At 53.6% G+C, this 10,480-nt stretch overlaps 5 protein-coding genes across 5 annotated transcripts; 2 read left to right on the plus strand and 3 right to left on the minus strand.

Annotated features, from left to right (window-relative positions):
* Positions 1-179: 179 nt before the first annotated feature.
* CLAFUR5_07437 (60S ribosomal protein L25) lies at positions 180-888 on the plus strand (the record flags this gene model as incomplete). The annotated part of the gene is made up of 4 exons (XM_047906585.1): positions 180-216; positions 324-388; positions 456-748; positions 801-888. 4 exons carry the CDS (start codon positions 180-182, stop codon positions 886-888), a joined length of 483 nt encoding a protein of 160 aa, XP_047763607.1.
* A 655-nt stretch (positions 889-1,543) lies between these two features.
* Positions 1,544-1,884, minus strand: CLAFUR5_07438 (Mitochondrial import inner membrane translocase subunit TIM8; the record flags this gene model as incomplete). Its single annotated transcript, XM_047906586.1, has 2 exons — positions 1,544-1,710; positions 1,764-1,884. The coding sequence occupies 2 exons, from the start codon at positions 1,882-1,884 to the stop codon at positions 1,544-1,546; spliced, it is 288 nt and encodes a 95-aa protein (XP_047763610.1).
* A 326-nt stretch (positions 1,885-2,210) lies between these two features.
* On the plus strand, positions 2,211-3,731 carry CLAFUR5_07439 (Putative nucleosome assembly protein; the record flags this gene model as incomplete). The annotated part of the gene is made up of 5 exons (XM_047906587.1): positions 2,211-2,251; positions 2,375-2,454; positions 2,513-3,226; positions 3,306-3,625; positions 3,678-3,731. 5 exons carry the CDS (start codon positions 2,211-2,213, stop codon positions 3,729-3,731), a joined length of 1,209 nt encoding a protein of 402 aa, XP_047763611.1.
* Positions 3,732-5,012: 1,281 nt separating this feature from the next.
* On the minus strand, positions 5,013-5,891 carry CLAFUR5_07440 (25S rRNA (adenine(2142)-N(1))-methyltransferase; the record flags this gene model as incomplete). Its single annotated transcript, XM_047906588.1, has 1 exon — positions 5,013-5,891. One exon carries the CDS (start codon positions 5,889-5,891, stop codon positions 5,013-5,015), a length of 879 nt encoding a protein of 292 aa, XP_047763007.1.
* A 2,020-nt stretch (positions 5,892-7,911) lies between these two features.
* Positions 7,912-10,235, minus strand: CLAFUR5_07441 (Transcription factor steA; the record flags this gene model as incomplete). Its single annotated transcript, XM_047906589.1, has 3 exons — positions 7,912-9,880; positions 9,932-10,031; positions 10,097-10,235. The coding sequence occupies 3 exons, from the start codon at positions 10,233-10,235 to the stop codon at positions 7,912-7,914; spliced, it is 2,208 nt and encodes a 735-aa protein (XP_047763006.1).
* Positions 10,236-10,480: the final 245 nt, after the last annotated feature.

Here is a 10,480-nt window from a genome sequence, read left to right on the forward strand (position 1 = left end):
CCAGAAGGAAGATGATGTTGGGATCTTGAGGAAGCCGTGCCAAGCACGCTAAGCCAGAAGCGCTTTCGGCTAATTAGCGCCACTTCTCCTCCACAGCAAATTCGCGAAGTTTGGAAGGCACGACACTCTCTTTCCGATCTTCAGTTGCAGGAAGCAATACAGCCACGACGACAATCACAATGGCACCAAAGGACGCAGCAAAGTCCGGCAAGGGCAGTAAGTCACGGCACACGAACGCGACGCAGTTTCTCGAAGGCCTGCGACCGCACACGAGCATCTCCGATTTCCCATCTCCTCGATGCAATCGCTAACCACAGTCGCAGAGGGCGCCAGCGCAAAGAAGCCATCCGCAAAGGCATCTGCTGCTGCTAAGGCCACTCTCAAGGGTGTAAGCCACTATCCATCTTGAGGCGTGTCAGAGGAACATGATTCTGACGGCCTGTTTCTCATAACAGGTCAACTCGCACAAGACACACAAGGTCCGCAAGTCGACCACCTTCCACCTGCCAAAGACCCTCACTCTTTCGCGCGCACCGAGATACCCACGCCGATCGATCCCACGTGAGCCTCGTCTCGATGCCGGCAAGGTCATCGTCCACCCACTCAACACTGAGAGCGCGATGAAGAAGATTGAGGAGAACAACACCCTCGTCTTCATTGTCAACGTCAAGGCCAACAAGAGACAAATCAAAGAGGCTCTTAAGACCCTCTACGACGTTGACACCGTCAAGATCAACACCCTCATCCGGTATGCAATGTAGCGAAAGAGATTATGCGGCAGGACACTAATAGACGTACAGACCAGATGGCACCAAGAAGGCTTTCGCCCGCCTGACCCCGGATGTCGACGCTCTCGACATTGCCGCCACCAAGCTTGCCATCGTCTAAGCTGGAGGTCTCAAAAGTGTTTGACTCTGCATTGGCATTGGCGTTTGAGCGCGGCATCCGGCAGATGACCTGGGTCGAGGAACAGGAGTTCAGTACTGCCGCTGGTGCACGCAGGCTACGATTCGTCGCCCAAATTGGGCACGCTCTAGTATGCAGAGCGTATTCAAATGCTATACCAGCAAGTCTACACGCCTCATGACACATTTTCCATCGTTTCAGTTGTCGCCTCTATCGTCATGTTACTTTCTGGAGCCATCAACGTGCCGATTAGTGTAAAGCGTGTATTTGTCGTCGATACAAAGTAGCATGACCGTTATGTCAGCCACCGTGACTTCTCAAAGCTGCTTTGACACGTGACAGCAGTGCAGTGATGAAGCACTTGGAGTGCTACGAGTCTCATGTCCTGTCCTCTGCATCTGTCAGAGTAGTGTACATCTATCCTTTACAAGCGGAGGTTTCATCCCTCCATGCTCATCTATCGTCAAGATCTTTCATGGATGCAATCAATGCAATCAGCCACAGCGTGATCCACATGCTATTCCGCCATACTGTACAATCATTGTGCACTCCTCACGCCATGCAATACCTCCATTGTTTCCCCATCCTAAAAATGCTCAATGATCCCCATCCTGTCAACCCTGCCCCTCCTATAATTCTACAACGCCCTCATCTGCTCCAAGTGCCTGATGACAGTCATGTTTGCATCCATGAATCGATCCACGCAGTTGCGCATGCAGGGTTCTTCGCTACGGTCGAGAGTGCCGGCGGAGATTTTCGAGGTGATACATTTGCGGAAGCAGACGTCTGTTAGGCTGTGGATTGCTGAGATGGCTGTTAGTGGACGTTCGCATACAGTGTGTGATAATATGATTCACTCTGCTGGATTTGAGCTTTCTGCGACTCGTTGATGACGAACTGGTTCAATTGCTGTTTGTCTTGGGCGCTGAGGTTCTGGAGGCCTTGGGCGGTTTCGGGGGAGATGTTGAGTTGGTCCATTGTTGATGGTGGAGTTGTGGCTTGGTTGGATGGTATGCAGGATGCAGTGCTGTATGCAGTGTTGATGAGAGATAGGCGTGGATGCTTGACGTGCCTGCCAAACGTCTGTTGCAGCGCAATGCGGCACGGCGATTGGCTGAGCAGGGATTATATTAGCGCGACAGGGTCTGCCTCTTGTCGCCGTGGGCATTTTCTCTGCCCATCAACACTTGAGCTCTTCCCAACATCCTCCGAGTAGCAGCCACCACCTGCAGCACCCGAACCCCAACACCACAATACGCCCAGCTCCGTCGATCGCTACGACACTTCAACCACCGGACAGCGCCATGTCCCAAAACATCCCTCAAAAGGGCAATGCGCCCGCACCGTCAGTACCATCCCGCCGCGCTTGACCAACACCTCACCTACCTTACCTCCATCCACCCTCCCTCTCCTCCTCCACACGCTTGGCATATCACAAGCACCCACATACTGACACCATGGACACCAGAACCCCACAGAACACCCCCGCCAACAATGCACCCATCTCATCGCACGCCCAGGCACCGGGTATCAGCAGCATCAAAGAGGGTAGGTGGCAAGCAGAGTCTGCAGGAGGTGATGTTTGCTGACGGGATACTCCCAACAGAGGACCTAGACCGTGCAGCAGCAGCTAGCATCTTTGCGCAAAACCCACGCCTCGTCTCCATGATGCAGAACAAGCTGTCGAGTCTCGTCGGCAAGTCGTCGGGATATGTTGAGTCGCTACCGGCCCCAGTACGGAAGCGAGTCGCCGGCCTGAAGGGTGTGCAGAAGGAGCACTCCAAGCTCGAGGCCGAGTTCCAGGAGGCCGTCCTCGAGCTTGAGAAGAAGTTCTTCGCCAAATTCACCCCACTGTACGAGAAGCGCGCTAAGATTGTCAACGGCGAGGCCGAGCCCACCGAGGAGGAGGTCCAGGCTGGTGAGGAAGATGAGGAAGAAGACGAGGAGGCCGAGGCCGAGAAGGCTGAGGCGGACAAGAATGCTGAGGGCAAGGAGATGAAGGGTATCCCGGAGTTCTGGCTCAGCGCCATGAAGAACTCTTCGCTCGCCGAGACTATCACCGACCGTGACGAGGAGGCCCTCAAATTCCTGACCGACATCCGCATGGAGTACCTCGACAGACCCGGCTTCCGTCTCATCTTCGAGTTCACTGAGAACCCATTCTTCACCAACAAGACCATCTCGAAGACCTACTTCTACCAAGAAGAGAATGGCTATGGCGGCGACTTCATCTACGACCATGCAGAAGGTGACAAGATTGACTGGAAGGCTGGCCAGGATCTAACTGTTAAGGTTGAGAGCAAGAAGCAGAGGAACAAGAGTACGTTGAGCGCACAAGCATTGCACCATGCAACGCCTTGTGTTTCGGTTGAGTCGTGCTGAGCTGACATGTTACACAGACACCAAGCAGACCCGCATAGTCAAGAAGACTATCCCAACACCATCATTCTTCGACTTCTTCAACCCAGCTACACCGCCAGAGAATGACGATGATGAGATTGACGAGGACATCGAGGCCAAGCTTGAGCTCGACTACCAATTGGGCGAGGACATCAAGGAGAAACTGATCCCACGTGCCATTGACTGGTTCACTGGCGAGGCGCTGCAGTTCGAGCAGGGCATGGATGACTTCGACGAGGACGACTTTGAGGACGAGGATGATGAGGACGAGGACGATGACGACCGGGATGACGACGAAGAGGAGGAGGACGACGATGAGGTGAGCTCGAGATAACGATCTCACACAATTGTCTCGAGCTAACGTGCTGCAGGAGGACGGCAACCCAAAGTCGAAGCAGGAGGCTGCTGAGTGCAAGCAGAGCTAAGCGCCACTCGCCCAAGCTCATATGTGCTCAACAAAGCACATCACCACGTCCCAACCCATGCGCACCGCACCTCAAATGCACCGAAGTGCTCCTTTCGACATCTGATATCATCGAAAGTTGGGCGAGAGCGAGATAGAACTGGCATCGCTTGAGGCGAGGCGGCTTGTACATTGAACTTACTACCGCTGATGACGAGCTCTCACGTTCCTTACGACACTACACCACCCCTGCATGAAATCGGCGTTCTGTTTGTTTTACTATCATAATTATGCGAGCGCGCAGTGGCCTGACCAGCACGAGGAAGGACGGCGCACTGCACGACTGGGCGGGACCTTGAGGGCGGAGGTCTTTCGAAGCGATGGGAGGCTATATGCTCAATTGCAACATTGTTGGGAGAGGCGTGGTAGATAGGCTCAAGAAAATGGATGTTTCTGTGTATTGTGCATCTTCCGGCTTCTGTCGAGATCTGCTGAATACTCAACCTCGCCTCCCCTTCCACCTGAGTATCAAAAGGACAGAGTCTTGTCAATGGTCTAGTGATTTTGCCTTGGACCTGACTGATCGTTGTGGTTGTCGATCGAGAAGCAACCTAATCGAAGCAGAATTATCGTCCAATGTCCATCTCGCTACAACGTTCTGGAATGAGATACGCCACGACGGCGTGCAAAGAAGAACTCTCTACATCTACTGTCCCCCATGACACTCGTGCATTTCACTGTCCTCCTGCATCACCGTCGTCGCCACCACTCCCAAAAAGCCTTGGCATCCATCCCACACCAAAAAGTTCAACTTCTCAACAACATACCACAACAACACCTTCACGATGACGACGACGGCAAAAGAAATGTCGCTTCTGTGGATCGAACTAGACGCCTTGTTAGACACTATACGGCAGTGCATGTGATTATGTTGACTTACCACAGTACCTCCAGATACCGCACAGTTGCGTTGACTTGAAGTGGACTTCAGTCTGGCCTGGGATGTCGTTAGGACGGCGAAGGAAGTTGGTGTTGAGATGCAACATACGCTCTCCCAAGTGAGCTAGCAGGACGTTAGTCATGACTGGGCTGCGTTGACTGCAGTGGTGCTCACCTAAAGCGACGCTTTGTGGTCATGTGAAATGTCGGTGGTCCAATCTTGGATGTTTATAATGGTAATGTGGCGGCTCAGCCGAGAGTGCCGGAGAGATCCACTTGGTGCCTCGGGGTGGTCGAAAGCTCTCTTCGAAATCAGTGGGATGGAGGCCGACGTCATGTAGTAGTAATAGATAGTCCGGGGCTGTCATGAGTTCGGTCTTTGCAGTACTACGTGGAAGTTGTTCATGGTCCGTCCATCTCGAATCTTGGTCTTGGCAAAGTTCTGCTTCCCTGAGATCGGTATCTTTCCAAGATGCCAGAGATAGTACACCAGCTTCGCGGTCTCTTTACGGTGTAGAAGACTGTATCCGAGGCTCTCCATGATGTATCGAAGTTGATGGTCGTCGAAGTACCGCGAGTTTGTGACGCAGGGCGCCGGCAACACCAAGAATAAGGACGGCATGACCTTCGCAACTTCTGATGAAGAGAAGATACGATTCTGCAGGAAGGATGTAGTCCGTCTGAGCATCTCACCTCTACCTTTGGCTTCCGGTACAAAGTTCAAGACCAGCGAGAGTGAGATAATGTCGAACTTGTCATCTGCAGTTGCTGGAAGAGGACGAGCCATAAAGTCTTGCTGCTCAATCCCAGGTGCTTGCGAGTTCAAGTCGATATGAGTGACGTCGAAGAGTCCAGATCTTGAGCAAGCATTCTTTGTACTAAGCGCACCAACTTCGAGCATCTTCAGCTTTGGAGACTCCTTCGACGTTGCATCGCGCATGGGGTCCATCCATTTGAGCAGCACGGTCGAGGAGTCGCCACCACGATCCACGGACTGTCCTTGGATACTGGCTTGTTGATACGCCTTGATGCCTCCTAGGTTGTCGATCTGTTGCTGAATTCGTTTCGCTTGCACTTCATCTCCGTTGGACTTCGCCTTCTCCAGATCTCGGTTCAGTTGATGGAAGGTCACGATCGTCTTTTGTGTAGCTTTCGAGGAGATGCTGGCCATGGTCTTCTGCGCAGCTGGAGGTCGTCCGGACTTCAGCGACTGCTTCTTCGACGCGCGATGATTTGATCCCATTGCGAAAGATGTGCCTCTGGTGGATATGTCAACAATTTTCGAGACGATCTTCAAGGTTCTTTTCGTGTCGCGTCCGGCAGTGCATTTGATGACTGCATTCGTCGTTGCATAGTGATCAACCCAGTCAGATATGCTGGATCATGATGTCCAGCAGATGTTGTTGGCATGTCGTTAACACGAAGGCGAAAGTGGGAGTTGCGAAGAAAGATCATGAAGCCGCGGTATCATTGGCTGGCAAGAACCGGAGCCAACGGATGGCCTCCGGGCCCGCAGTTTTGGTAAGGACGTTGCGCAGTGTTGAACTTCGCCCGCTCATAGAAGTGGTGACATCTACTATATACTGCCGTAGCATCGACCTGCGATATCATTCTCAGCATGATGCGATATCCAGCTCGAACGATCTCAACATCTTCTTACTGATATCCAAGCATCAGCAGTATTGCACAGCAGCATCTCTGAGTACGAGATAGCAGCGTTGTTTGCATCGCGCATCGCAATCACAGAAGGCTATGAACCGTCTTGCTTCTCTGAGTATATGTATCGCCTGTGGTGGGATTATCAATGGATGCAGACGCCATGCATTGAGTAGCCACGCTGGGGGTGATAGTGATCTCTGGCGTGTTTATCTATGTGATCGAAATCACCACGTACAAACAAGATTCAGAATGCCTTCCTGTTCAACAAGCTCGACTGTCTTACACAGCACAATGATGAAAGATGACAAGCTAACCACAACCTTTCCCTCTTCATTCCCTGCCACGCCTGCTAGCACGGAAGCCTGCTAATGCTCGTGAGGATGTACTCGCGATCACCAAGTCCCTCCAACAGGTAACAACCAGTGCAAGCGTTCTGTGGGATCCATAGTTCGCCAGGCCTGCCGTCTGAGCCACCATCATGACGAGTGTATACCTGTCAAGCTACGTCCACAAATCTGTAAAGAGACCACGGGAGCATGATGTTAGTGCCGCACCTTGACCAATGCCAACATCGCCTGCAAAGACCAGATCTGTGGTGCTAACATCACGTACAATCCCAATTGCAAGAATCGAACTGGCGAGCTCCAGAGGCGCAGACCTTGACCTGTCCGACGACCAAATGCAGTACAACCTCCCCGTTCCACGGTTCCTGAGAGCTGTGCCAGGACTGCCATCCATCGGAGCACCCCTCCACTTCCAGCCAAAAGACCGACATAACGACGCCAGGATCGATGTCGTCGGCAAGTGCAAACACAAGTCATCTCGATCATGCAAAGAGTCTAGAAGACACTCTCCCCGCAGTGCCCGCTCACAATCAAGTTCCAATGCCAGCATTTCAGCACCGGTATCGTGCATCCACCACAATTTTGCGAACTTATCCGCAAACTCAAGCGAAATATAGTAGTAACATGGATCGTACCTCGCGAGGTTGGGTTGGGTGGCGGAAGCTGACACGACGACAGGCACTGCAGGCTTGGACGACGCGTGTTTCAGCCACGAAGTCAATGAGCTAGAGCTGCAGGCCAATGCATGAAAGAAGCACGCAAGGAGCTGGAGAGCTCGATTGCGGCATCTCTGGTCAACTTTGCTTCAGGAGCTCAATTGGACGTGAGATACGGAAGACCCATTGGCAGAAATGTTTTGGTGGTATAGTATGGCATTCTGTACGGGCAGCACTGCGAGACCAAAAGGCAAGGAAGCCGTCAACAGCACTCCTCCCAATAATCCGCAAGCGCATCGTAGTCTGCCAACAACAAAACTCTCACAACTCACAAAACTCCTAACCTTCGCCTCGCTGTGATACAATGCCTTGCCTAGCCATCCATGAAAGCGACACCTAGTCACCTTGTCCTTTGGATACCGCCTGCAATTGGACTGGAAATGCTTTCTTCATCATACAAGTCGTCATGTGGCGCTCTGCTGCTGCGCAGTGCTTGTGCAGTCTCGTCGCCTGTCGAATGGGAATGGTACTAAAAGCCGTGCGATGCAAATGTCTAACTCTGTTGTGTCGAAGTGAAGCCGGGCAACTACTGTCATGTCGTTGGTCAGTTGTAGTCGCCAGCAGTAACCATCTGGTGCGGAGCGCCCATCTCAGCAGCGTTCAGGCTGCGCAAGTCGACGTGAGTTGGCATGCCAGAGAGCTCTGTGCCAGTAGTCATGGCGATGGCAGCCTGGAAAGTCGCATCGTCGAGCTCCGGACCTTCCTCTGCCTCAGCCATGGCATCGCGTTCCTCCTCCATTTCCTCTTCCGAGGGAGCAGAGCCATCGGCACTTGTCTCGTGAGTGCGGCGATGTTGAGCCAGGTTGTCAGACCTTGAGAAAGCCTTGTTGCACAGCGTGCAAAGGTAAGGGCGCTCTTGAGTGTGGGTGCGGACATGACGCTTGAGGTGTTCTAAGCGTTTGAACAGCCGGCCGCACATCGGGATAGGACAGGAGTGGCTTTTCTGTGCATACGGGCTCATCTCACTCACGGTGGCGCTGCGAGCTCTGCGAAAGACACCATTTGCTGTGCGCTGAACGGCCTGATGCTGCAGCGATGGGTGGCGATAGTCCTGGCCAGGACTGGAGTTGTACCGTGAGAAGTCCTCCTGGTTAGTTTGTCCCATGTGCATGTGCTGGGCATGCGCGTGGTGCTGTTGGCCATCATCATATGCACCTTCCACAGCATGGGAAGGTGTGCTGTGGCGGGACAGGCTCATGAGCTCTCTGTGGTCGCCCATCATGTTTCCAGATTGGTGAGCGGCGTGCATGCTGGCTGGAGACCCGTTGTAAGATACCTCTTGTCCCTCTGGAATAGCCTGTGGGGCAACAGAACTGGACATTGAGCGTCGAAGATCGCTAGGCCTGTGCGCAGCATGTGCGTGCGTGTGAGGATGAGCGTGGGCATGTGTGACTTGACCACCTGTCGAAGTGACTGCCACGCCGATTGGTCCATTGGTCAGTGACGACCGACGTCTTCGCTGCTTGTATGTGGGAGAACCTTCAAGCACTGAGTAGACCTGCTGCGGCTGGTAGTTGCGTTGCATGTTTGACGGGTAGTGGGCGCCAGAGAGATTGGGCGGTACGGACATGAGTGGGTTGAAAGGCTGCTGCAGATGAACATCGGGCATCGCGGCGTAAAGTCCAGTTTCCTCGTTGGCGATGTATGTCGGCTCCGAAGGCATTCCAACAGAGTGCTGAGGTGGCGTCAGAGGCTCGAACGAAATGCCCCGCTGACTGTAATCTTCGCCAAGATGGGACGAAACAAAGGACGGCGCAGGGGAGTACTCCATGTATGCTGGCATTGAGCTGTGCCTGTTGGCAACTTGCGAGAGCGGCACGCCATTACGGTCAAACACTGGTCCGATCGACTGTTCGCGCGTTTTCTGTATCTGAGAAGGCATTGGCGGCATAGCCATCTGGGAGTAGGTTGGTACGTGCGACATCTGTTCGGCGTGCATGTCTGGAGGCATACTGTGTTGTGTCATTTGCTGTGGCATTGAAGTTGGTGGCATCTGTTGTTGCGGGATCATCGGAGGTGGTGGCATGGAATCTGTAGCGCGCAGTACTGGCGAGGTCGAATGTGAAGGTGGCATCGAGGGTGGCTGGGCGTTGAAGGTCGACTGGTTGTTCTGCTGCGCCTTGGTGAGCTGCTCAAACAGCGACTGCGAGGAGTCGAATTCGAATGAGAGCGCTGGCTCGCTGACTGCCACGGTTGTCGCTTCCTGGCCCATCTTTTCGCGCTTGAGATCGCGCTCCAACGCGTCCAAGAAAAGGCGGTCATGTGGCACGCTGTACCAGTAGAACACCTTTTGCTTCTTCTGCGTTCGGATGCAGTTGTTCTTGTAGAGAAAGTCGAGAAAGGGGCTCTTTGGCTCTTCTAGTGATGCATCTGTACCAGACTTGAGGTTGCGAAGGTCGGAGAAGATGCCCTCCTCGAACTTCTTCGTGTTCTTGACGGGCCTGCCGAAGGCCTGGAAGCGGAAGGATAGACATCGCACGATATCAGTACCAGAGATGTGGAAGAGATTGCTCCTGTATACTGGTCAGCGGGGACGCGCGGCATACTGCATGGTTCACACGAACCATAACACGCAAGACACATATTCGCCAGTTGGCAGGAGAAATCGTCGGATATACTGGTCTTGACTCCAGTCCACGGGGGCTGATATGAGAAAGTATTTCACTATGGTATGGTCAGTCAATGGCTGCGCGTAGGGTAGCCTCGCGGCGGGCTGCTGGCTGACATACGATTATCTACTTGCTGCAGGGCGACGACCGAGTCCTGAGGCAAGCTCTGCTGAGCGTCTTGGTCGAGCAGAAAGGTCTCCGGTGCCACTGATCGTTGCTGTGGAGGCGGCATAGGCGGATGCTGGTGCGATGGATACATGGTTGATGATGAGGCCTGCGGAGGGCGACGGACGTTCCAGGCTGGTGGTGAGAGAGTTGCGCAATACCAGGAGACAGGCGAGGTGCACCTCTATCTCAAACGCAAGAGGAATAGCCGAGCGGGTTGATGGTCGACGAGGCGGGAGGAAGTCGCGAGCGGCCTGCAACGACACCAGTTCGTATGCGCGACCGGACGTGTGTCAAGGTGGAGCGACGAACACGCTTTGCTGGGGGGGGCCTTGGGGT

The sequence above is a fragment of the Fulvia fulva genome, chromosome 6 (assembly GCF_020509005.1).
Source record: "Fulvia fulva chromosome 6, complete sequence".
NCBI lineage: Eukaryota > Fungi > Ascomycota > Dothideomycetes > Mycosphaerellales > Mycosphaerellaceae > Fulvia > Fulvia fulva.